Below are 27,557 nucleotides of genomic sequence, written 5' to 3'. Positions count from 1 at the left end.
TTCTCCCAGTTTAACCTACCAGTAATGGACACGGCGGAAGTGATCTTGGTCCTGCTGATGTTACAGATTGATGTCAGGCTGATCTTTATTATCACTGATGGACAGATTCATTTGGTTTTTGTGTTGTTCAGACTTCAGTATCACTGCTGCAGGTTGGATGAACTCTTATACTACGAAACAGGTTTTGTGTTTCTTTTATTTGACATGATTCACCAGGAAGTTCTGATCAGTTTGTCTTTCCTGTCTCCTTTTAGTCTGAAAGAACTTGGTTTAAAGGTGCTTTTATTTTGGAGTCCCCTCTGACTATAATCATATATTTAATGTTAGGTATTGTTTGAGTGGAGCCTTTGAGTGGTTCATCTACACGGATCTATATTCATCAGGAGAGGAAACATCATGGTTTTATGACATTATTGTTCTTACTGATCAAACCAACAGAGTAAAGATGTTTAAAGGGTTTAGTGTGAAGACTGTGATCCAGGTCTAAAGGAGATCCACGTCACCGTCAAACCTGTCACTCACTCAGGACTAAAAGCCTTTATATTCTGACATCACTTCCTGTGCTGTAAGTCCCGCCTCCCTCAGTTTGAGCAGCTCTGAGGTTAATAAGACACATATAAGAGTCAGAGTTCAGCATCAGCCCACAGTCATGTTACAGGTGACTCCAGGCTGCCAGCATAGCTGAGACACTGACAGAGGAGCTGTGAGTGTGAATGTGATGAAGCATCACTCAGTGTTTCACATCCATCATGTTAGAAACACTCAGGAAGTGTGACTGTGTGGCTGCGACGTTTACAACAGTCTAACATGTGCTGTCAACCAAACCATTTCAGGTTTCTATGGTAACTAAATCATTAGGATTGAATCTGTTCTTGTTGAGGTGACCTGTTAGTGTTTGGACTCGTGATCACGTCACAAGATCACGTGAGATTTCAAACCACAGGAGAATCACTGTGGTTATAAGAGGCAGACACCCGCACACACACCACGTGTCTGCTGTTGTTGTCAGGGAAATGAAGGCCGCATCTCGAGCAGCCTTTGAGTTGGGACAGCCTTCATTTCGTCACTGTGATGCAATTGGCCTCAAAATGTGGCCTTTAAGGCTGCAGACCCTGAATTGGGACGCAGCCAGGGTCTGCATCCTTTGGAGGCTCCAATTGAAGGCTGCAGGATGAGTCGGGTGTATCTTTCATGGCCCACTATATTTCAGAATTATAGTGTTACATCATATTCTATAAGGATGTGTTTGTATACTTTCTGCCCAGTTTGGCCCATTTAGCAGAAGTCAGAGCTTTTCTTGGTGGACAGACTTCCAGAGCGGAGACAGCAGGTTTTTCTGCTTCCTGATTGGGAGTCTGGCAAGATGTGCAGGGCTTGAATTTGGGCGCATCATGTTGAGAACACACAAACAAAGGCAGCAGACACACAAAAGTTCACCAGCTCACTGACAAAAACTGACAAAAACAAAAAGATGAAGAGCTAAAGAGACAAAACGGCAGATAGCAACAGAGAGACAGACCAATGAAGATGCAGCAAGAACAGATACAAATACACTGACGTGGCTCTTAAACGGGCCTTTGGGAGGTTTTCAAAAAGCAGATGTAGGAAGCAATAATAACAGGCTGATTGTTTACTCAGCAGGTTCTTCATCAAAGTATTGTGAATTCAGAAGCACCTTATACACCAGTGGTTATCTGTGCTGCCACACTGGGAGATATTTGTAGGACTGGTTTAGACTGGTGGAGAGAAATTTAGTTGTGTTGATGCAAGTTTGACTTGTTTTAACTACAACAAGTAGTACAGTATATTAATAACATGTCAAAATAAATCTATACATTAAATCCTTCGTGATGTGAAGACATTCAGGCATGCAGCTGCAAACTGTCGGTGCAGTGTAACGACTGAGTGATGTGAGTGAGCAATGATATTTTGCTGGTACTCGTTTTGCATCTGCTCGATCTTTGTATTGGTGAAAGCTGACAGTGTGAAGCTTTTGACTACACATTTTCACTCTTTATATTTGTGCCCTTGTGTATATCACGCTATTTATTGTTGTTAGTGTATTTATAGAATGATCTTTCTATTTCAGTCATTTAATGTTTTCCGTTTCTCACTGAAAACATTTTCAAAGTCCACAGAAGTGGTTTGTGTCATCTGTCTGCTACTACAATGGCGCCATCGTGTGGACACCAGCAGGACCTACACAGGTGAGGAGGAACTACAGGAAGTGTTTCTTTATGAATGAAAGGAGCTTCAGCTCGGAGGCTCTGCTTCGCTGCTCAGGTATGTTTTCACTTTAGTTTTAAAGATGTTTTGCGGTCAGACTCCCGCCGTTACTTCGAGTGCGTGTTTCATAACATCGTCACATTCAGTTATTTTCGCTTTAAACTTGATCCACGCGGTAAACTCTCCGCATGTGTTCAGGATATGATAGGATACGCTGACGTTAAATAGTCGTTCCTGCAGACACGGGAACCATAAACTGAGCTGTAAACGTTTAAAGAGAGACACAAGTGTTACGACTCTAACTTGTATGTACGGCAAACGTTTTTTGGTTTTTTGTAAAATATATAAGTCATATCTATATGGCTGCCTTTATTACGGCGATGCGTCGGCCATACCGGGCTACTCAGGGGAAGGATTATTGTACATTACAGCAGACAGTGTAACACAGAAATGTATAATGTTAATAACAACAATCAACAAATACATCCATAAACCATTCTAACAGTACTGCAGGGTCTCTGACAGACACAGCTGTTCGTGTTTTTCCCGTCACGGTTACAGGAAGTGACCAAATCAAAGGCCAGGGATGTTTTTGACTTCAAACTTTGTGCAGAAGAGTTTAAGTAGTGAAATAATACGATTTAAAAGCAATAATTAGAAACTACAGACATTACAAAACAGTAAAGAAAGTTTATGTTGTTTAATGTTTTTTGTGAAATCCCGGAGATCAACCAGTAATCATTCAGCTGTTATCCCAGAGTGTTTTTAATAGTGGAGAAATAAAACAGATTGTCACGCCCGAAACGAGGGAGTGGACACAACTCAAAAGCACTTAAAATAAGATGGCTAAAAACATTTATATTTTGGGTAAGGTTAGAGATTTATTAGACTACAAGGCGATGCATACTTTATACTTTTTCCTGTATCTTAGTTACTGTGTAGAAATTTGGGGGGATACATATGTAAATACCATAAAACCTCCATATTTATTACAGAAGAAAGTGACACAAAGGATTCATATTCACGTTAAATACAGAGGACAAACGAATCATTTGTTCATAAAATTGAAACTATTGAAAGATTTAGTGAAATTACAGACAAAATAAGGCAAAAAATAATATATTAGCCCTCAAGTTACAAATATCATTTTCAATTTGTTTAGGAGGTGAGGACAGAAGGAAATATCATTTTTAGCATCAGTTGGCAGGACTACACAAATGAGTCCAACGGTTATAAGATTGTGGAACTGCTCGTTATAATTGTAAGAGTTGTACAAACATGCGCTGTTTTAAAATGTGCTATGTTTAAAATGATAAATCAATATGATGAATTTGAAAGAAATGTGAGTTAACTGGGGGTCATTCTCTTCTCCTTGCTATTATGCGGTGGGGTATATTGCTGGTTATATTCTTGTTGTGTGCTTTGTGCTACGAACTGTAGACAAACGTTAATGTGTTCCTTGGTTGATGGTGCCCACTTGTAATATCATTTGGAGTGCAGATAGGGGACACGGTTTAATAAGAATATTTTCTTCTTCCTGCTCCTGTTCACTCAGGGGTGCAGTGTGATATTAAGGGAAATCACAGTTTGTGTGTGTATGAAGGGAAACTGTTGAACCAAGTGTGAAATAAATAACTCTCAGATCTCAAAGTTTATTACAGGAAGTCAGGTGTGACAAAAGAGAGTAATGAAAACAAGACTTTTAGTGAAAGACAAACTAAAGACGAGAGCCTAAAAACCAGTTCTGAGGGATGTTCTTTTACAAGGAGTCACATCACTTTGCATGAAACAAAATGAATCACTAGAAATGATCTACAAGCTATGAGATGCTGTCGAAGCACTAAAGGAACCGGTATGAACAGTACTGTGAGAAAAACGCTATAAACTATGAAACAGTACTATGAGTAAACATTTCAGTGAGCCACCATAGTGCCAGGAGTCCCCACATGTGCTAGGGTGAGAGCTAAGAGTCACAAAGGGGAGGGGGGGGGGGGGTCATCAAGGACGAGGAATGGGGAACCAGGCACGGGGTAACATCCAGCAGGAACCTTGAAGCTATTGGCAAGTGCAGTTATGAGCTGGAGACCTCAGAGTCACTGTGACAGGGACGTGTTGAAAGCAGGCTAGACGTGGTTTCAGTGAACCTGCAGCAGATTGCAGCAGCCTTACTTGACGCGGGTGGAGGTGAAGCTTAGAGCGGAAGGTTGTCCGGGAGAGGCGAGCTGGGCAAATCCTACAATAGATTTGTAGCAGGCAGAGAAACAAACAAACATTTACACCATATTCAAAGAAAGCTGGAAACTTGTTGCATTAAGAAATTAGAAAAACATCTGGATCCTTAGAAGGGAAATATAATGATGTCATGGGTGGCTCAAGACTTTTGCACTGTGCGGTGTAACCAATGCTAATTTCTGTGGCTTATTTTACATGATGAGTTAGTGACTGTAATAAACATTAAAATCTACTTGTTTAATACACAATTGTAATATTATTTTTTCTTAACATGACATGAGAACCACAGATGATTTCTTCTTCCTATTCAAAAGAATCTATGAATATTTAAAGTAGTAATTTTCAGTCTGCTCTAAAGCTCACAGATATGATGATTACCTGCTCTCCTCCCTCTGGTCTGTGCCCCTCACTGACACGATGGACTGAACACTAAGCAATAAACATTTAGTAAAAAACAATAAGAGGAAATGATGAAACATGCAGATCAGCTGAGAGTCTTTTCAGCTGTGGAAGTTAAACAACAGTGAGGGTCTTCTTGTGTTTTTCCAGATGTTTCTAATCAGACAATTTGTCAGGGGCTGGGTGTGTGACCCAGCTGTTTGAGTTTATTTTGTATTTTCTGATTTCTTATGTTATATTGGAAATATATTAAGTTCTTGTGCCGTTATTTAGTCAGGGTTTTGTTGTTGTAGCAGCCATAACTAAATGTATTGAATTTTGATGATCACTGGGTTTTCATTTGTTTGGTTGCTATGGTGATGTGTAACGGGAGTCACGTGGGTGCTAGTGGTGAAATTAAGAGGGCGTGGTCAGTCTGTCATTCTCTGAGAGGAGGGCTGGAGCCGCAGTTTTTGTTGACCGCTGCACGAGTTTCCCCTTGTTGCATCAGAGCCTGTGATGTTTAAGAGTCTGAATCAGGAGCCGATGACATTACTCTGTAAACTCTCAAAGCACTTTAATAAACAAGCAAGCAATTCCACCTCTCGCATTATTGCGTAAAGTTGACAGCGCGTCAGGCAAATAGGCAGACTCCACCCCGACCTCTAGCGACTGTGGAAGTCGCTACAGTTGTGTTTAGTTTAGGTCTCATCTACAGGGCTCTACACTAACTTTTTGCCATGATTGCACTGGTGCGCCTAAGAAAACCAGCACAAAAGTTAGGCGCACCCACATTTTTCAACCGCATTGCTTAAGTGCGTGAGCGTGCTTGTATTCAAAAGGTTTCTCCATGTACCCAAAAGTTGATTCTGTTCATCTGGAGGTAGCATTTTCAGTGGGAGCAACATTTCATCACATTGATCAATGGTCATGACAATTTGCATATTAATGATGAAGAAACTGATCTCCCAGCCCATTGTTCCTTCAGTGGGCTGGTTTCAGTCAATATGCAAATGTACTGTTTATAAGATTGAAGCCTGCAGTCAGCTGAGACTGAAGAAGTCACCTGGATGATGATGAAACGTTTCTCCCACAAAACGCTACGTCCAGATGAACAGAATCAACTTTTGGAGATTTACTTTCCTGGATGATTGAGAATGCTTTAAGACATTTCTCCATTTAACCACATGCTAGAGGGTGTGGGGAGTGATAGCCCCTCCAATGAGGGCATGAAGCAGGCATGGAGGAGATCCAGGCAGACATCCAGAGGCCCCTCGGAGTGTGAGAGCCCAAAGAGGGGCAGCCACGCCACCCTCCTGGGAAGAGCTGAGGAGAGCCCCACACGTGGGGTGCATTTAAAATTAAAAAGGTGGGCACCGGCACCAGAGGTGAGGTTGAATACACCTCACCTCTGGACGCTGCATAGCCTGCCCACCCCCAAGGCCCTACATGTGTGTGTGTTATGAGAGTGGGAGTAATGTGGATGTCTAGTTTGTGGAATAAAATTGAGGCACAAAACAATAAAATTGGAATAAAATTGAAGCCGCCTGTGCCTCACAAAAAAATTGAGGCACAAGCGGACAGAAGGGGACAGGGACAATGCCTCCCCTGCACCCTATAGACACACCTGCACCCCAAGGCCTTGCATGTTTGGGTGGGTGTGGTGGAGCGGGAAGAAGCAAGTAGTCCCTCCCTGGGGCCAGCTTCCCTGCTGACCCCAGTAGACACCCCTGTTCCCTGGAATCCATCAAGGCCAGGGTGCACAGGCCCATGCAGACCAGGTCCCACAGCAGCAGCACAACCAAGCCCCACAGAGCCCGGGGTGGTCCACCCGACCCCACTGCAGAGGGAATTACACCCACCACATCATTCAGTCATCTACAGTACATAAGACAATAGAGATCCAGGCTGAGTTCATTCTCCACCTCTGATATATCTCTCCCCCACCTGCAGTTTAGATTTAGATTATTATGCAAGCAACTAAGAGATGCTGTGTGTTGAGTAAGTAGTGAAGATGCAAAATGAGAAAATACACAGTAATTATCAAAACCAGAGTTACACGTTGCTTTGAATTCAATTTCATTTCATTTCAATTCAATTTCATTTATATAGCAATAAATCGCAACAAAAGTCGCCTCCAGGCGCTTTATATTGTACAGTAGATACAGAGAAAAGCCCAACAATCATATGACCCCCTATGAGCAAGCACTTTGGCGACAGTGGGAAGGAAAAACTCCCTTTTAACAGGAAGAAAGCAGAACCAGGCTCAGGGAGGGGCGGGGCCATCTGCTGTGATTGGTTGGGGTAAGAGAAGGAAGACAGGATAAAGACATGCTGTGGAAGAGAGACAGAGAGCTAAGCTAAGCTAGCGAAACAGTAAATACACAGTGAGTGAATACTTTGGCTATAAATCAGGTAGTGAGTACACAGAAAGTGTGCTTCGGATGAAGCACGCGAAGATTATACTATGAAAAAAATGTATCTAAAAGTTTTTAATTAAATTGCTAAGCAGATAAGCTACTCAGAAACACCACTGTGGTTCAGCAGGAACAGGAAGTGATACTCTAACGCAGAACGAGCGAACACCAAGTGACAGCGCCACCAAGAGAGTGGTGGCGCTGTCAATTGCAAAATAATAAAGAAAAAAACATTTAAAGAAGACAAGAAAATAAAATCAAAAACCAGAATGCTGAAAAAACTAAAAGTCAAAGACTGAGGATAAATTATAAACACACTTGACACATCAATTTAAAACAAAGCCTAGCAATGCTAGGAACAGGAGCAACATCAAAATTATATATTAGTCTGAATCTTTGAAATGAATTACATTTTGTTTAAATCCACATTTTTTTCAACAGAAATCCAGGAAATAAAGGAAACATGGCTTGTACATGAAATAAAGGAAACATGGCTTGTACATCTCAGTCCGCTGTGCAGTACGTCAGGAGGGCCAAGCCCAAACTGGTGGGAACATTAAAGGGGCTCACTGTGATTGTAGAGCATCTCTACCAGAAAGAAGTTTTCTCAGAGGAAGAAGTCAGTAAAATAAAGACAGCGGGTGACGACTTTGACAAAACCAGAGAAATTGTGGACCGTGTCATAAAAAAGGGGGAAGCAGCCTGCTATGAGTTTCTCAGGATTATTGACATAACAAGAAAGAGAAGAACAGAAAGGCCGCCGTCTTTTCTGGAAATTACAGCATCAGATTCCTCTTCACGAGACAAATTTAACCTGAACTATTGGATCAGCTGCTTTTCCTTCACGGATGACACCAACATGGATGTAACAGATTTACAAGGTATTTTTAAACAAACTGAAGTCTGTGGCAAGATTTCTCGTGATCACACTCTTTTATAATGCAGTGCTGTTCAGTGACACATGAGTTAAATCCCTAAATAAATTTTTAATTAATTTCTCCCACACCTCTTTTCTTTCAGGCCCTAAACCGTGTCACAGATACCAAGAAAAGCTGAAATCAGAAGCTCGAAAGATTTCAGAAAGATCATGGGCCCGAAGTAAAGCAGTCCTGTTCAACAAGCAGAACTCCCTGTCCTACACCTCGCTTGTGTTAGACACACCAGGACAGGCTTCAGCATCCAAAATAAAAAAGTCAAAGATCAAGAAAAGCAGGAAGGTTCGCACTAAAAAACTCAAGGCCTACATACCTGAGGACAAACATGGAACCTCTCCCAGTGAACTGCTGAAAACATATGAAAGAAAAATCCTTTTGGTAGGAAAACCTGGAACTGGGAAAACAGCTGTGGTCCATCAGATGTTGAAACTGTGGTCAGAGAAAGATAACAAGGATCTAGATTACATGTTCTACTTTGATATGAGAGAAGCACCCAACATCACAGAGCTCCATAAACTGGAGGATCTTCTCTTCAGTGTGTTCTGTGAACCAGATGAAGGCAACGATGAGGTCTTAGTGGACATAAAGGATAATGCTGACAGTGTTACCATCATTTTTGATGGAGTTACAGATGTTGGCTCTACATCTGTGGTGTTTAAGCTCATACAGAAGACCCTTCTACCCGAAGCAAAGATCATCATCACCTGCAGACCAGAGGGGGAGTCAGCAGACTTCCTGTTGGATTGGGACTGTCTCAGAGTGGAAGTGAAAGGCTTCAGTGAGCAGGGCATCAGAGAGTACTTATCCAAGAATCTGAGTGAGAACCACCTCAACAAAGTCTTGTGTAACCTGGAGTTATTCTCTCTTTGCCACGTCCCCATGTACGCCCTGATGGTGGTCGCCTGCTTTAGCTTTGAGGGCTCAGATTTCTCTCCACATCCCTGCACAGTTACTGAAATATACCTCAATATCCTCCATTTCTGCAATCAGAGGAATGTTTCCAAGACACCTGAAAATGAAAGCACTAAATGGGATGCAATACTGTCTTTATCTCAGGCAGCTTTTTGTGCAACAGAAGGGAAAAATGTGAGCCTAACATCACTGCCCAAACTAGACAGCTGTGCTAATTTGGCCATTTTGAGCAAGCTTCTGATTCAAATCAGCCCAACTGTAAGGAAACCCTTGTGTGCCTTTCTCCACTACACGGTTCAGGAGTTTTTTGCAGCTCTGTGGGTCTTAAAGGATCCAGAGAAGACCAGATGTGTTCTACAGCAGTGTCTGGTTCAGGGCAGCAAACACATGAAACACTTGGTCCCTTTCCTGTGTGGACTGTTGAATGAGAAGAACACTGATTTGTTAGAAGGTCTCCTTCCTCCTCAGCAGCTCAGAGACACGTCTGACTGGTTCTTCAAACACTTGGTGACCACCTTTGTAGGTTGTAGTGACAGTGAAGACTGTGAAGTGGACTTAATGTTCTTATGTCAATGCCTGTATGAGTCTCAGTCACCTGATGCCTGCCTCTGCCTCCTGGATAAACTGGACTACTGTATTGATGTGAGTGGAGAGACTCTTGATCCTCAGCAGTGTTGTGTTCTGGCCTATGTAATCAGCCAGAGTAAGGAGAGGAAAATAGAGCTGAACCTGGAGGATACAACAGCATCAAAACAGGGAATGAGGCCTTTGCTGGGATGCCTCAGCAAACTTCAAAGGTAAGTGAGAACATTTAGATCTGAAGTTAAAGGGTTCTGTACATCTGTTTTTAATGTTTTAAATGTAAAGCATTCAGTGATTTAGAGCAGTATGTGTTTTTCTTAAAGTGAAAAATGAAAACATAGTAGTGAGAAGGATTTGTTTCAGCTTTGTTTCATCATGTTTCCAGTGAGTTGTAGACAGAAAGTTTGTACGTAGTCTTTAGGTATTTGGTAACATTATTCTTTAGTCTTGATGCATACACAATAATCCAGGTGAGGGGATCCCAGAAAGCTAACTAACTTTACCTGGACGTTTGTCATTTGAATGAGAGATTTTATTACTTATTTAAGACATTTTCAGTCTCAACTGAAGCACATTTAACTTGTAAGCCTCTGGCAGCTTTGCACAAATTAGGAGTTTTGCATGAAAAAAGCGAACATGGTTCTTCAGTTTCAGCATGAATCTACACAAATAGACTATAATAATATAATAATAATAATAAATAATCATATATAATATAATAATAGTTCTCAGCAGCTGATTACATGTGAACTAATGAAGTTCTCTACCAACCTTCCAACTGTAGGAGTGACTCCTTGTCACGCCAGCTGTGGACCATTTCTCTTCTGAGTGAGGTGGACGTGGATTACGTGAGTTTACTTGACTTCACTGAGAATCAGCTGCACCTCCCAGTCAACAGTGAAACACAACTGTATGACCGAGCTGTGAGAGTCCTGCAGAAGAGGAAGAGGAAGGTGAAAGTCTGCCTTCACTGTGATCACAGAGTCTGTCAAAGTGCGAGCTCGTTCCTCTTACACCATTTACCCCACATCCACTCACTCAGGTATGCTCTTTGGTTTTACTTATTAAACACTCAATGTTTTCATGTGATCTTCAATTGTGGTTTAAAATCCAGTCGAGTTACTTTATAGAAATAATTGAACCAACTCTAATACTGACCTTATGTCTTTAATGTACTTTTAATGCTGGAGATATTTATCTGAGACAAATCTAGGACGGTATCAGTGCTGCTTGTTTCTGTTTGTTGTGCTCAGATCAAATCATCACATCGTGTTTCCTTTTCTTTCTTCCAGTTTCTGTCAGTCATCAGGAAATCTCTCAGATCAAACTGAGTTGTTGATCAATCTCTTCATTGTAGCAGCAGAGAGAGAACAGAGGACAGGAGAGAAGATCCTCAACATGCTATCATCAGTCTGCTCTTATCAGAAATTCCCTCTTCATTCTGATTACAATGACAAATATCAGAGTGACTTCCTGTTGGATCTGTGCTCCCATGTGAAGGACTGTGAGACTAAAACAGGTGTGAGTGTCCTTCCATCATTACAGCCAGTTTTCCAGTCAGCTCCTGCAGTCTGGTCCATAGACCTCTCAGAGAGAAAGACCTCCATCCTCCTGGAGCTGCTGAAACTCCAACCAGAGAAGAAACAAGTGGAGCTGACAGGCTGCTCACATGAAGAGAGTGAAGTGAGGAGTTTGCTGCAGTGTCTGCCTTTTATCTCACAGCTCAGGTAAGTCAGATTGTATTCAGAAGCTTAGTGAAGAGTTTTGATGGAGAACATGCGTTCACCACATGCAGTATACACATAGTATATAGTTACTTTACAAAGAAAGCAGAAAACAACTTTTCTATTCATTTAATCTTAAAGTAAAGTTTTTACCGTCTCTTCTTGATTTAAAGAAGCTTCTAAAAGTGGAATTTTGACAAATTTCTAAAATATTTGTGTTTTCTTGTTTTTATGAGGATTAATAAATTAGTTATGTGCTGCAACTGAGATGATATGTTTCCCTCGTTTATGTTATATTTAACATGGAGCGTCATTATGTACAGGAAACATGGACCAGATGGAGTCCATCAGCAGTGTGTGGCTGTTTTTATGCAGCTCACATCAAATCATCACTGAATGTTTCCTTCTTATTGTTGCAGAGTTGATGCTGAGACATCAGATGAAGACCGAACGAGGATCTTTGTGAGTCTGTTCTGTGCAGCAGCAGAGAGAGAGCAGCAGACAGGAGAGAAGATCCTGGAGCCGTTAGCATCAGTGTGCACATACAAAAACAGTCCTCTTAAAGCGAAATGGTGTGACTTCCTCCTGGACCTGTACTCTTATGAGACTAAAACAGGTCTGAGTGTCCTTCCATCATTACAGCCAGTTTTCCAGTCAGCTCCTGCAGTCTGGTCCATAGACCTCTCAGAGAGAAAGACCTCCATCCTCCTGGAGCTGCTGAAACTCCAACCAGAGAAGAAACAAGTGGAGCTGAGAGGCTGCTCACATGAAGAGAGTGAAGTGAGGAGTTTGCTGCAGTGTCTGCCTTTTATCTCACAGCTCAGGTACATGAATTCTTCTTTACATGATTAATTCTTCAGAAGACGAGATGCTCCCTGAAGTCAGCAGTGGAAACATTTTTCAGTATATGCATAGGCCCACTGATTTCACCTCCATTAATAAGAAATATTGTTACATTAACAGGTGACACAGAGCTATAAACAATATGTAACTATAACAACACAGGCAACACTGTTGCTGCATCAAAGGAGACTAAGCGATGCTGGTAGCAATCATTAACATGTCAATGAATGAATGAATGAATGTGTGTGAGCGCTCTGTGCTGCAGTTTATTTGTAAGCTGACAGCTGTGACACTTTGACCTCGATCCACTTAAACATGAAAGGTTACTCGCTGCATTCAGCTCTGACACACAATCTGGTGAAGGAGTTTGTCACCACATCAAAGTGACGTTCATGTTATCATGAGCTCCAGCTCAGAGCAGACTGGACATAAAAGACTCAGAGAAAATGTGTCACTTACAGCTGATTTTAATCTGACACTGAACATAACCTGATCTACACCAGGCTGTGTTCAGCATCTGTTACCATGGTGATATAGCCAGGTACAGAGAGCTAGTCTGGTGAAACTAAACACTGACAGGAGGCTCAACGTGGCCACTAACATGTGAATCTTTGTGTTTAAGACTTTTCTGAACCAGAAAATATTAATTGAGTCTAATTTTCAGTGTAAACAAATCTTAATCTAAATGAATTAACTGTAAAATGTTGGTAAATATGTGATTTCCACGTGTGTGATGTGAGCAGCAGGTGAAGCTGCTGTTGTAGATGTTGTTGTTCCCCTCTGTGTGTTTCTGTATTGTTGATGTTTAGTGTTTTGCTGCTAACACTTTATAACAGCTGCACACTCTTCAGCATTAGTGTTAGTTAATACTTGTTTCATCATTTATGAAGCATTGCTCCTCCTCAGTATGTCGTTCATAATCATGGATACACATGATGAAGTTTTGCTGAAGAGGCTCAAATATAACATGTTCAATGACAGCAGTCTGATACTTTTCCAATGATGGATGAACACTTTATAAAGTTGTACATGTGTTACAGATATTCCTGAGTTAATCCAGACAGTTACTGGTTGTTAGTGAAGTATGTTGTGTGAGCTGGTCTAAAGTGAGGCCCATCCATGACTTCCAAAGCATTTATCACATAACCTGAAAGCTCAGCAGGACCTGGAGACGCCAGCAGGTCTGAGCTGTCTTCATGACAGGAAAAGGAAAACACACAAAGTGATACAGAACATACAAATATTGATCACACAGTGCAAACATAACTCACTGAAGGTTTGCAGGATATTAAATGAGCAGGGCCAGAGTGTGAGTTTGAGGCTTTAAGAGAGGAAGAGACTCACTGAGCAGCTGGAGCCACTCAGAGCTGTAACTTCAATGTCCTGAAACTTCTTCTATCAAATCAAATGTGAATGATCACAAAACACTAGTGAATATTTCACACAGCGTCACAGACGAGTGTAAACAGCACGAACACAGTGTTGATATTGAAGTGATCAAGGCTACTTTAGCTGCTCCCTCATCACAAGGAGTCACCTGATGATGCAGCAAAGTGTCTCTGGGATGTTGAAGAGTTTGGAAGTTCTGTCGTTGGCTCCTCTGGTTTGTAGTCAGTCAGTTTTAGTAAAGACGTCCAGTCAGCTTCACTTCCAAAGTGCTCCTGAGTGAAACACAGCAGCTAAGCTGTTTGGTGCTGTGCTTTCACACAGGTGAACTCAGGTGGAGGCTGGAAAAGGGGGCGTGGCCTCCTCGTCTGGCACAGTGAAAGCTCAGAGCAGCTGCTCAGGCTAAGGAGGTGATGAGGTTCAGAGGTGGCTCGCCATCTCCTTCATCATAGAGAATCCAGCGCAAACAGCATTTCCTGTCATAGAAACATTGTAGAAAACAGACGTTACTGCATTAAACCAAGAAACACCAGGATTCAGTGACCATAGCAAATATAAAATCTAAACTCTCCAAATACTCCGACGTACATGAATAATACAACACTGTATTACAGCTGTTCTCACAGTGTTCTACCTTTTTACAGCAGTGACATAATTATTTGATCCTCTGCTCAATTTATGAGTTTGCTGACTTCCAAAGAAATAAACAGACTCTGATTTTTATCAAAGTTTCATTTTACTGAAGACAGAAAATCAGCAAAGATCCAGATTAAACTCACAAACATTGCAAAGTGTGTCAGCAGTGTGTGGTTGTTTCAATGCAGCTCACATCAAATCATCACTGAATGTTTCCTTCTTATTGTTGCAGAGTTGATGCTGAGACATCAGATGAAGACCGAACGAGGATCTTTGTGAGTCTGTTCTGTGCAGCAGCAGAGAGAGAGCAGCAGACAGGAGAGAAGATCCTGGAGCTGTTAGCATCAGTGTGCACATACAAACACAGTCCTCTTAAAGAGAAATGGTGTGACTTCCTCCTGGACCTGTACTCTTATGAGACTAAAACAGGTCTGAGTGTCCTTCCATCATTACAGCCAGTTTTCCAGTCAGCTCCTGCAGTCTGGTCCATAGACCTCTCAGAGAGAAAGACCTCCATCCTCCTGGAGCTGCTGAAACTCCAACCAGAGAAGAAACAAGTGGAGCTGACAGGCTGCTCACATGAAGAGAGTGAAGTGAGGAGTTTGCTGCAGTGTCTGCCTTTTATCTCACAGCTCAGGTAAGTCAGATTGTATTCAGAAGCTTAGTGAAGAGTTTTGATGGAGAACATGCGTTCACCACATGCAGTATACACATAGTATATAGTTACTTTACAAAGAAAGCAGAAAACAACTTTTCTATTCATTTAATCTTAAAGTAAAGTTTTTACCGTCTCTTCTTGATTTAAAGAAGCTTCTAAAAGTGGAATTTTGACAAATTTCTAAAATATTTGTGTTTTCTTGTTTTTATGAGGATTAATAAATTAGTTATGTGCTGCAACTGAGATGATATGTTTCCCTCGTTTATGTTATATTTAACATGGAGCGTCATTATGTACAGGAAACATGGACCAGATGGAGTCCATCAGCAGTGTGTGGCTGTTTTTATGCAGCTCACATCAAATCATCTCTGAATGTTTCCTTCTTATTGTTCCAGTGTTTATTTGGAGACTCAAGATGGTGAAATCAGGTTCTTTGTGAGTCTGTTCTGTGCAGCAGCAGAGAGAGAGCAGCAGACAGGAGAGAAGATCCTGGAGCTGTTAGCATCAGTGTGCACATATCAGACATTCCCTCTTCATGAGAGACACATGGAGATGTATGATTATCTGAACCAATATCAGTGTGACTTCCTGTTGGATCTGTGCTCCCATGTGAAGGACTGTGAAACTAAAACAGGTCTGAGTGTCCTTCCATCATTACAGTCAGTTTTCCAGTCAGCTCCTGCAGTCTGGTCCATAGACCTCTCAGAGAGAAAGACCTCCATCCTCCTGGAGCTGCTGAAACTCCAACCAGAGAAGAAACAAGTGGAGCTGAGAGGCTGCTCACATGAAGAGAGTGAAGTGAGGAGTTTGCTGCAGTGTCTGCCTTTTATCTCACAGCTCAGGTACACGACACGTTCTTCACACAATAAAGTCTGTCTGTCAATAAATGAGTGCTGAAAATAATTCATGAAAATATTTTAGCTCTATTTGACAATTTAGTTGCTGCTTGATTGAAGCCAGTTTATAGAAATGAGTCCACAAATTTGTAACGTTTACCTTCAACAGTTTTTTAACATGTGACAGTTTGTCTGTGAGAATAAAACTGCACTTAGTGACATTTACAGCATCACTAAGACCTCCTGGGAAAAAAAGCTTCATTAAAAATATTAATAAAAGTTGTACTGTTAAGGTATTTATGTGTTTCTGATGGGCTTTAAAACAAAACAGCATCAAGCAGCTGTCACTGCAGAGGGAAACAGTTTGAGTCATCCAGGATGTTCAGCTTCAGCCTGCATTTGGGGCCTCTCTTCTCCACATCCACACAACGACCATTCATACGTTATTTCTGTCTTCTTCCACACAAAGTAGACCCACTGATTTCACCTCCATTAATAAGAAATATTGTTACATTAACAGGTGACACAGAGCTATAAACAATATGTAACTATAGCAACACAGGCAACACTGTTGCTGCATCAAAGGAGACTAAGCGATGCTGGTAGCAATCATTAACATGTGAATGAATGAATGTGTGTGAGCGCTCTGTGCTGCAGTTTATTTGTAAGCTGACAGCTGTGACACTTTGACCTCGATCCACTTAAACATGAAAGGTTACTCGCTGCATTCAGCTCTGACACACAATCTGGTGAAGGAGTTTGTCACCACATCAAAGTGACGTTCATGTTATCATGAGCTCCAGCTCAGAGCAGACTGGACATAAAAGACTCAGAGAAAATGTGTCACTTACAGCTGATTTTAATCTGACACTGAACATAACCTGATCTACACCAGGCTGTGTTCAGCATCTGTTACCATGGTGATATAGCCAGGTACAGAGAGCTAGTCTGGTGAAACTAAACACTGACAGGAGGCTCAACGTGGCCACTAACATGTGAATCTTTGTGTTTAAGACTTTTCTGAACCAGAAAATATTAATTGAGTCTAATTTTCAGTGTAAACAAATCTTAATCTAAATGAATTAACTGTAAAATGTTAGTAAATATGTGATTTCCACGTGTGTGATGTGAGCAGCAGGTGAAGCTGCTGTTGTAGATGTTGTTGTTCCCCTCTGTGTGTTTCTGTATTGTTGATGTTTAGTGTTTTGCTGCTAACACTTTATAACAGCTGCACACTCTTCAGCATTAGTGTTAGTTAATACTTGTTTCATCATTTATGAAGCATTGCTCCTCCTCAGTATGTCGTTCATAATCATGGATACACATGATGAAGTTTTGCTGAAGAGGCTCAAATATAACATGTTCAATGACAGCAGTCTGATACTTTTCCAATGATGGATGAACACTTTATAAAGTTGTACATGTGTTACAGATATTCCTGAGTTAATCCAGACAGTTACTGGTTGTTAGTGAAGTATGTTGTGTGAGCTGGTCTAAAGTGAGGCCCATCCATGACTTCCAAAGCATTTATCACATAACCTGAAAGCTCAGCAGGACCTGGAGACGCCAGCAGGTCTGAGCTGTCTTCATGACAGGAAAAGGAAAACGCACAAAGTGATACAGAACATACAAATATTGATCACACAGTGCAAACATAACTCACTGAAGGTTTGCAGGATATTAAATGAGCAGGGCCAGAGTGTGAGTTTGAGGCTTTAAGAGAGGAAGAGACTCACTGAGCAGCTGGAGCCACTCAGAGCTGTAACTTCAATGTCCTGAAACTTCTTCTATCAAATCAAATGTGAATGATCACAAAACACTAGTGAATATTTCACACAGCGTCACAGACGAGTGTAAACAGCACGAACACAGTGTTGATATTGAAGCGATCAAGGCTACTTTAGCTGCTCCCTCATCACAAGGAGTCACCTGATGATGCAGGAAAGTGTCTCTGGGATGTTGAAGAGTTTGGAAGTTCTGTCGTTGGCTCCTCTGGTTTGTAGTCAGTCAGTTTTAGTAAAGACGTCCAGTCAGGTTCACTTCCAAAGTGCTCCTGAGTGAAACACAGCAGCTAAGCTGTTTGGTGCTGTGCTTTCACACAGGTGAACTCAGGTGAAGGCTGAAAAAGGGGGCGTGGCCTCCTCGTCTGGCACAGTGAAAACTCAGAGCAGCTGCTCAGGCTAAGGAGGTGATGAGGTTCAGAGGTGGCTCGCCATCTCCTTCATCATAGAGAATCCAACGCAAACAGCATTTCCTGTCATAGAAACATTGTAGAAAACAGACGTTACTGCATTAAACCAAGAAACACCAGGATTCAGTGACCATAGCAAATATAAAATCTAAACTCTCCAAATACTCCGACGTACATGAATAATACAACACTGTATTACAGCTGTTCTCACAGTGTTCTACCTTTTTACAGCAGTGACATAATTATTTGATCCTCTGCTCAATTTATGAGTTTGCTGACTTCCAAAGAAATAAACAGACTCTGATTTTTATCAAAGTTTCATTTTACTGAAGACAGAAAATCAGCAAAGATCCAGATTAAACTCACAAACATTGCAAAGTGTGTCAGCAGTGTGTGGTTGTTTCAATGCAGCTCACATCAAATCATCACTGAATGTTTCCTTCTTATTGTTGCAGAGTTGATGCTGAGACATCAGATGAAGACAGAACGAGGATCTTTGTGAGTCTGTTCTGTGCAGCAGCAGAGAGAGAGCAGCAGACAGGAGAGAAGATCCTGGAGCTGTTAGCATCAGTGTGCACATACAAACACAGTCCTCTTAAAGTGAAATGGTGTGACTTCCTCCTGGACCTGTACTCTTATGAGACTAAAACAGGTCTGAGTGTCCTTCCATCATTACAGCCAGTTTTCCAGTCAGCTCCTGCAGTCTGGTCCATAGACCTCTCAGAGAGAAAGACCTCCATCCTCCTGGAGCTGCTGAAACTCCAACCGGAGAAGAAACAAGTGGAGCTGACAGGCTGCTCACATGAAGAGAGTGAAGTGAGGAGTTTGCTGCAGTGTCTGCCTTTTATCTCACAGCTCAGGTACATGAATTCTTCTTTACATGATTAATTCTTCAGAAGACGAGATGCTCCCTGAAGTCAGCAGTGGAAACATTTTTCAGTATATGCATTTTAATATAATTGTATAATTGTACAGACGGCTGAAGAGTGAAGCAGCTTGATCATAAGCAGGCTTTCTTTGTGTGAGCTGGCTTGATGAAAGCTAAACCTGCAGTCAGAGATGACAGCTGTGACAATGTGGGGAAACTTTGTGTTCACTCAGCTTCAGTCTCTGTCCACACTCACATAAAAGGAGGCCTTTGATTCGCTATTTCTCTCTTCTTCCACACTAAATGGACCAATCGAATGCTGCCTTCATCAGTCACAAACATGAGCACATGAATGGATGATAAACATCTATGAAGAAGTGAATGAATAGATGTGTTTGAGCGCTCTGTGCTGCACATTAGAGCTGTAAGAAATATTTGTAAAAATTATTATTGAAAAACTATTTTAATAGTAAGGCAATATGAGCAGTGTTACAGGCACAGCCCTAAAGACGGGAGCCTCGTGGGCAGTGTGGTCCGTGCAATTCTGCAGATTTACTTTCTTTTTTTTAACAGCGCATTGTGTTGTGCATCCTGATTTGTTGCAGACCATTATCAATCAACCTTGAGCCGTGTCTCCTGTCCAGTACAGAACGAGTTCAGCTTGTCAAATTTACATAAATCCTCGAGCAGCAGTGCTGTTTGTTTGTAGGTTTTCTCCCCCACAAACACAACAATGTCGACGAAACCTTTTGCACCGTCAGAGGCTCCTGTGGTAGCTCCCAAAAGGCTGAGGAAGACGCTAACTATGGCACCAAAAGTTTGACTTCTGCACATGCTAAAGGAAGCTAGAAGTTACCGCATTCTTCAGATTATAAGACGCATTAAGCAAAGCCAAACAGTCAGAGGAGTCAAACTTGACTCATTCTTCTTGCTTCGTCTACTTCTGTACCATTGATTCATTAATGTTGAACTCTCTGCAGCTGTTCCCATGTTCTGAAAACAGGGTTTGATCTTTGGCTTCTTCTATAATACTGGACTTATTTTTCTAACAAGGTTTGAACTTTGTGTTTAAACAAGCGAGAGAAGAGTGAAAATGTTCATACCTGTCTGAGGAAAGTGTACAGCTTGTAGTGAGGTTATTTACAGCCTTCAAACATCTATAATAACTTTAAAAAATGAAGCTGACTACTGTACAGATTTCACCTATCGCGGGATTTTTTAGAACCTAACTGCCGCAATAAACGAGGGTCCGCTTTACACATAAAATAATGAGGCCTCTGCCTTTAAATGTGGGGACAGTAACTGTGTGTGTGTAAGTGTGTAAAAACTGCAGATAGTAAGACGTGAAAAAAGACGCACAAGTTTTGACGCTGCGTGATGAACCCCGTATTCCTCGTCCACGTAAATGCAAAGAAGGAGTTTAAAAAAATCTCAGTTTTAGATTATTCAAAATGCCGTTTACGTGTGAACGAAAGGCCCAAACACATAGAAAAAGCTGTATAGGTGTGGACAGAGCTTAAGACGTAGAAGATTATTTTATTGCTACCAGTAAATGATTGCATTTTTACTCTTATTTGTTTCATTGTTCACTAAAGGTTTTAGGTTTGAAATAAATTTTAAGTCGAGTTGGTTTTGGTCTGGTGAGTAACCTTCAGTAATAGTAATAAATCACACAGCAATGAGACATTAATGTAGTTGTAAAATCTTGATAATATATTAAGTAATCCATAGTATTCAGAATACATTGCAAAATACCTTTTGGGGCATGTAATCTGTAATCTGTAGTGGAATACATTTGAAAACTTACCTTCCCAACACTGACTGTTTCATTATATACAGGACACACATGGACAACTGCATCAGCAGTGTGTGGTTGTTTTTATGCAGCTCACATCAAATCATCTCTAAATGTTTCCTTCTTATTGTTCCAGTGTTGATGGGTGCTCAGATCCTGATGAAGCAGTCAGGATCTTTGTGAGTCTGTTCTGTGCAGCAGCAGAGAGAGAGCAGCAGACAGGAGAGAAGATCCTGGAGCTGTTAGCATCAGTGTGCACATATCAGACATTCCCTCTTCATGAGAGATACATGGAGATGTATTATTATCTGAAGCAATATCAGAGTGACTTCCTGTTGGATCTGTGCTCCCATGTGAAGGACTATGAGACTAAAACAGGTCTGAGTGTCCTTCCATCATTACAGCCAGTTTTCCAGTCAGCTCCTGCAGTCTGGTCCATAAAGCTCTCAGAGAGAAAGACCTCCATCCTCCTGGAGCTGCTGAAACTCCAACCAGAGAAGAAACAAGTGGAGCTGAGAGGCTGCTCACATGAAGAGAGTGAAGTGAGGAGTTTGCTGCAGTGTCTGCCTTTTATCTCACAGCTCAGGTAAGTCAGATTGTATTCAGAAGCTTAGTGAAGAGTTTTGATGGAGAACATGCGTTCACCACATGCAGTATACACATAGTATATAGTTACTTTACAAAGAAAGCAGAAAACAACTTTTCTATTCATTTAATCTTAAAGTAAAGTTTTTACCGTCTCTTCTTGATTTAAAGAAGCTTCTAAAAGTGGAATTTTGACAAATTTCTAAAATATTTGTGTTTTCTTGTTTTCATGAGGATTAATAAATTAGTTATGTGCTGCAACTGAGATGATATGTTTCCCTCGTTTATGTTATATTTAACATGGAGCGTCATTATGTACAGGAAACATGGACCAGATGGAGTCCATCAGCAGTGTGTGGCTGTTTTTATGCAGCTCACATCAAATCATCTCTAAATGTTTCCTTCTTATTGTTGCAGTGTTGATGTTTGGAATCATCATCATGCAGTCAGGATCTTTGTGAGTCTGTTCTGTGCAGCAGCAGAGAGAGAGCAGCAGACAGGAGAGAAGATCCTGGAGCTGTTAGCATCAGTGTGCACATATCAGACATTCCCTCTTCATGAGAGATACATGGATGAAGATTATCAGATTAACTTCCTGTTGGATCTGTGCTCCCATGTGAAGGACTGTGAGACTAAAACAGGTCTGAGTGTCCTTCCATCATTACAGCCAGTTTTCCAGTCAGCTCCTGCAGTCTGGTCCATAGACCTCTCAGAGAGAAAGACCTCCATCCTCCTGGAGCTGCTGAAACTCCAACCAGAGAAGAAACAAGTGGAGCTGAGAGGCTGCTCACATGAAGAGAGTGAAGTGAGGAGTTTGCTGCAGTGTCTGCCTTTTATCTCACAGCTCAGGTAAATAAGTGATGATGGTTTCATTTGCAGAACGTTTCCAGCATGTTCTCTGATCCCATCTTCACTGTGTTCCAGCTGTGGTCCAGAGTTCTTCCAGAGTGTGTGCACATCCATGTCTGTAAGATCCAGAGAGGAGGCCCAGCAGCTGGAGTCTCTGCTGCAGCTGCTGGGCTTCCAGCTGCTGCTAACAGGAGCGTTACACAGGAAAAGCTGCTGGTCTGTGGGGAGAGTTCTCAAACTGTGCGGCTCTAAAGTGGATCTCATCCTCACACCCAGCAAGATGTCTGCCAGAGGAGGCGCTCTGCTCTTCAGACACACAACACAACTACACAGTCTGAGGCAGGAAGTGAAACCATGACTCTCTCCTGCTCTTCTAACATCATTTCTATGTGAATCTTTAGTTCTTGGTGTTCATCATTTCTGCTCTTTCGTCTCTTCGTTCTTCAGGCTTTCCATCGACATGTCCTTGCTGCTGTCTCAGTGGGTAAGAAGAGGCAGAGCGGCCCGTCGGCTGGCTGTTGAAGAGCTTTCTCTTGTGCCTAAGAAAGCCCGACCATCACACAGAGTATTGTTGAGGGCCGTCAGTAGTTTGGCTTCCCTGCTGAGATACTGGACAGTCGGACGGTTAGACCTGACTGAGACCTGCATCCCTGCTCAGGGTCTCATTGCACTGCTGCTCCATCATGGTCCTCTGACAGTCAAGTAAATGTCTTTCTGAACATCACAGGACAAATAAAATGTCGATTTTTACTTCAAAGCTTATTTTCTATTGATGATCTCTGCAGACTGAGTGAAGAGAGCTTCCAGCAGCTCCTGTCTCTCCTCCATGAAACCCAGGACAAGGACTTGACGTTGTCCTTCTTGAGTAAGGTTGGTGGAGACCTGACCTCCTGCTGCCTGAGCTGGGAGCTGCTTCACTATCTGCTGCAGCAGCCGTCGGCTCAGACCATCACTGTGGACCTGAGGAAGAACCTGTTCTTACAGGAGGAGACCACACGTCTGCTTCCCTTTCTGGACAGGATTGTGTTTAAAAGGTGCTGAATGTGGTTTGATCTTTTACACAGTTTCTGCTGATTAATCAGGAGGATTTGAAATGCTGTCTCATCTTTAATCAGCACTTCATGGATCCTTTAAACAAAGTTGGAAATAAACTCTTTGTTTTCAGGCCCAGTCCCAGCTTTGTGATGAGCTCCATCAGAGAGCTCCACAGAGCTCACGACAGTCACGCTGTTCCCAGTTTGCTGAGGTCACTCGGTCATGTGATCAGCCTGAGCTGCAGACAGCTGGACTCAGTGGACTGTGCTGCTCTGATCTTCATCCTCAGACACGGAGACGGAGTCAGACTGAACCTGCTGTGGACCTCCATACCAGCAGGGGGAGTAGAGTCCATCCTCCTCATGCTGGACAGCGTTTCTCGTCTCAGGTCAGATATTAGAGCTCGTTTCTGTGCTGCGCTGTGTGATTGCTGAACAACACACTTTATTGTAACATAATGCTTCAAAAACAAGCTAACATTTTACTGTTAGTGTGGAACAGATTACATGAACAGTTGAACAAGAAACTACAAGGAAAGTTTCAAACAGCAGGCAGAGTGAACATCATTTAAAGGTAGAGCAGTAATAATAACAACAACAGCAACAATAACACATTTTATTAGTGGGCGCCTGTCTAACAACCCAGGGTCACCGTAGCAAACACGGAACAGGAAACAGGATCAAACAGTAACTGGTTCATGTTGATGTTTACAGACAGTAAGCTGGTTTGAAGACGGCTTTGAGTTCAGTTTTCCTGGAAAAGAATTCCAGAGCCGCTGATAGTGGTGCTCATAGTGGCGACATGTACGAACAACAATGTGGTGAAGCTTCCTATCTTATATATCATAGTTGGAAAGAGACGATAATTACACTCTGATGACACAAACAACATGTTCTCACTATGGTATGTGTTCTTTAATGATGACCAGATGTTTATTTCACTACTTATCATCGAGGGTTTCATCACAGATGCCCCGCCCCCGACTGTTGTTTAGTCTCAGAGATTCACACACGCTTTTCTTTAGCATTAGCCCGCTGTCATGGCAACAGTGAGAGCCGTTTGTTGTATTTTAATCCAACACAAACTTTACTAAACAACAAAGAAATTCAGACTAATCAAAAGTTAGATTTTTTTTATTTACACCCAAGGGCCGACTTATCGCTGAACACACTGCAGCTTAGCATTAGCCGTCCTGTTTTTAGATGTCACACAATATTCATGAATTATTTACAAAGTTTACAAATGTCAGCTTTGCAATTTCTCATTAATTATACAGATAATTGTTTAAAAATATATTATTGGAAATCATTTGGTGAAGTTTACAAATGAGGCCCAAACATTTCTGGTGATCTTCAGTGTTTCCCAAACTGCAGCCTCTGACTTGTTGCTTCTGATTTGTGTGTCTCATTTGTGGTTTTACCAAATGGTATCATCAGCGTTATTGTCATTTTAATCTTAGTGAATTAAAATTGCTCGAATTAACAATTTAATTGTATTAATTATAGTTATTATCAAGTGTTGTCATTACACCTCCTGGGCTACTTTTATCAGCTGCTCGAACAACAAGCTGAAGGCTGGAAATCACAAGTTTGTCTGCAGACACATTTGAACTGGACCCATTAAAATAATCTGCTACATGCTGTGTTTCTGTGGCTTCCTGGACACAAAGGAGACATTTACTCTTCATCACTGCTGACAAATGATGCTTTTAATCTGATAAATGCAGTAAATTATGAACAACGAGTTACCAGATGAACAGAGTCCTTATTCATTTAAAGCTGTTATCTGTTAACATCCACCTGCACAATCAGCCCAAGCAGGGAAACTGGGCTCAGTGTGACTTTGTCTTAATAACATGAGTGCTGTGCATAAATCCAACATCTAATTACAATAATGTATCTGCTGCTAGTTCATAGATGCTGTTCTTAAAATCCTTTAGTTTTAAAGATCAACACATTTTATTGGAGCCAGCAGTTTGTTTGCAGCATCTATCATTTTAGATTTTCTGTCTCCATGCGTTTCTTTCCAGTGTTGACAGGAACCAGCTGCTGAGGTTCATCCACTGCTGTGCTGCCTGTGACGTCCAGCAGGAGGCAGCGTCAGGCCTGCTGAGGACTCTGCAGCACAGCTTGGATCTGTCCTGCTCCTCCTGTGTGGAGCTACCGGAGGAGGATCAGACTGAGCCTCTGAGTCTGACTGCTGATGACTGCAGGGCCGTCTCCACCATCCTGACACAGGGCAGCCGGGACACACAGCTGGACCTGCGAGACTGTGAGGTGGAGGACAGCGTGCTGGACCTGCTGTTTCCTGTCCTCCACAGGGTCCGCCTCAGGTGGGAAAGACCACCGAAGAGTCTGAACCAGAGAGAACCTTGTTCACGCTGGTGTTGATGCATCCTGACAGTTTCTCTGTTTGTCCTGTTTAGAGTCAGTAACACTGTCCTCCTCCAGCTGCTGTCTCTGGTTCCTGTGAACAGTGAGAGGGACGCAGTGAGGCGGGCGGTGTCCCTGTGTACAGCCCTGGGTGGAGAGCTGGATCTCAGTCACAGCACGCTGGATCAGAGGGTCTGCGGGGCTTTGGTCCAGATGCTGGACTCGTGTGAAGGGCTGACAGAGCTGGACCTCAGTCACTGTCAGCTCACTGACCAGCTGCTGCTCCCTCTCATCACACATCTGCACAAAGTCCAAGTCCTAGAGTGAGTGTCACACACTGATCCTCCTGTGGGAGGCACCAACAACCATCAGCCTGTTCACACACACTACAGTAATATAATGTGCAGCGATCAGTTAGAGCCACATGTTGTGTTTGTGTTACAGTCTGAGTCACAATCAGATCACTGATGCTTCGACCGATGTGTTACTGCAGCTGCTCTCCATCAACCCCTCCATCCACTGTGTGCGGTGAGCCAACATGAAGGAGTTTCTTCTCAGACTCTGAGAGGAATCATTCACAGCCTGAGCTCACGTGGATTCATGTTGTTCTGTGTGAGTGACGTCTGCTCTCTGCTTTGGTCTCTTTCTAGACTCTTCAGCAACAACATCGTGCACAGAGCAGCCTTCAAGGAGCACACGCAGTTTGAGATCTGGTGAAGCGCTCGCCATCATCACCATCGTCATCATCATCATCAGAGCAGCCTTCAAGGAGCACACGCAGTTTGAGATCTGGTGAAGCGCTCGCCATAATCTTTAACATTGTCGTCATGGTCGTCATCATCAGGGAGATGTAGTTTTATGGTCTCCGTAAAAACTCTCACAATTGCTTCATACTAATCTGTAATATACAAGAGCAATAATAGGTCAGCGTAGTAAGTGTTAACAACTGCTGTATTTTCTTTTTCATGTCGTAATTAAAATGCTTTGTTTTATTTATTTGTGTAGAAACGAGCACGTCTCATGTTTCTGCTGATTTTTATTTTATGGAGATCTGAAGCCATCTAGTGGTCATCCCAATATTTACACATCAGGTTGTATTATTGTGATTAAAATGTTTTCAATTAGTGAAAAAACAAAATGAGGCTGTAACAGTTTTATTGTACAGTTGTGAGTCGGCTTAGTTTATTTTTGGTACTTTTGCAATAACTGTACTGATTTTTGTGTACTCGCACACAAATGTTGATTCCACGAAATACAAACAGATACTGAAACGTGTAACAGCTGAATTGTTTGTGAGAACTTGTTCATTATTTGTTCAATAATCATGTCTTCCCGATGGAATATCATATATCAGTAATAACAAAAAAAAAGGACTTCACAGCAGAAGCATAATGTGTGGGATTATAGTATTATTTTATGCCATGTTATACCCCTAATTAAAGATTGTGAATTATTATGTAGTCTTAGTTTGCATTATTCTCCTGAATTAGAAGAAGCTGATAACGATAACTATTGCATTAGTTAAACTGATTTGCATTACATTAGACTGCTGATTTATTGTGGATGAATGATAGTGTTTTATGATGTTATAAGAAATACTGTTTGCAGAAAGTCATCGCCTTATTTGTCTGATTAGAAGAGAACATGCTGGAGTTTTCTGCCCCATCTCAGCAGGAGCAGATAAACAGGCAGCCAAGGTCGTAGCTTAGGCGCCGTGTGAGAGAAAGCATGTGAATGTTTAGGCTTTTATGATAAGGTGGGAGAACCAGAGGCTATAAAAGTTTGATCAATGCTCCACCATTTTGAGATCTGATGCTGTCTGCGTACGGTGTCCATCTCCCACGCGTGTGATCATTAAAATCATCGTTTGACTCAACCCGGCCGGACCAGTGTTGTTATTGTGGTTTTTCCTCTTGTCTCCATCCCCAATATTTGAATCCGTAACAGTTGTACATGTATTTTTCATTTGTATTTACCAACATCAAGAAGTCACAAGCAAGCAGCACATTAAAGACGTGCAGTGTTTTCAGAAAGAGATTTTTCTTACTACAGATATGTGAAATGTGCTGTTATGGTTTATTACACACAGGCAAATCA

At 41.9% G+C, this 27,557-nt stretch overlaps 1 protein-coding gene across 5 annotated transcripts; it reads left to right on the top strand.

Annotated features, from left to right (window-relative positions):
* The first annotated feature begins 2,193 nt into the window (after positions 1-2,193).
* Positions 2,194-27,557, top strand: LOC146673005 (uncharacterized). 5 transcript variants are annotated; one of them, XR_014910380.1, is made up of 20 exons: positions 2,194-2,283; positions 7,695-8,134; positions 8,274-9,897; positions 10,467-10,724; positions 10,975-11,409; positions 11,826-12,230; positions 14,504-14,908; positions 15,325-15,771; positions 18,412-18,816; positions 20,756-21,205; positions 21,622-22,053; positions 22,129-22,392; positions 22,501-22,755; positions 22,839-23,087; positions 23,219-23,476; positions 25,118-25,420; positions 25,514-25,783; positions 25,905-25,988; positions 26,111-26,389; positions 26,466-27,557. XR_014910380.1 is itself a non-coding variant. In XM_085401359.1 (19 exons), exons 2-19 carry the CDS (start codon positions 7,744-7,746, stop codon positions 26,175-26,177), a joined length of 6,552 nt encoding a protein of 2,183 aa, XP_085257485.1. In that variant the 5' UTR covers positions 2,194-2,283; positions 7,695-7,743; the 3' UTR covers positions 26,178-27,557. The 5 variants fall into 5 exon arrangements, 4 of the variants coding, with proteins under 4 accessions (XP_085257485.1, XP_085257483.1, XP_085257486.1 ...); XM_085401359.1 differs by having other exon boundaries at positions 15,325-15,357; positions 18,448-18,816; positions 26,111-27,557; XM_085401357.1 differs by having other exon boundaries at positions 26,111-27,557.

This window comes from Rhamphochromis longiceps, linkage group LG3 (genome assembly GCF_057381845.1).
Source record: "Rhamphochromis longiceps isolate RC_006_pf linkage group LG3, R_longiceps_female_GT1.1, whole genome shotgun sequence".
NCBI classification, from domain to species: Eukaryota; Metazoa; Chordata; class Actinopteri; order Cichliformes; family Cichlidae; genus Rhamphochromis; species Rhamphochromis longiceps.
Note: the sequence above shows the minus strand (reverse complement) of the source record. Positions and strands in the feature narration are given on the sequence as shown.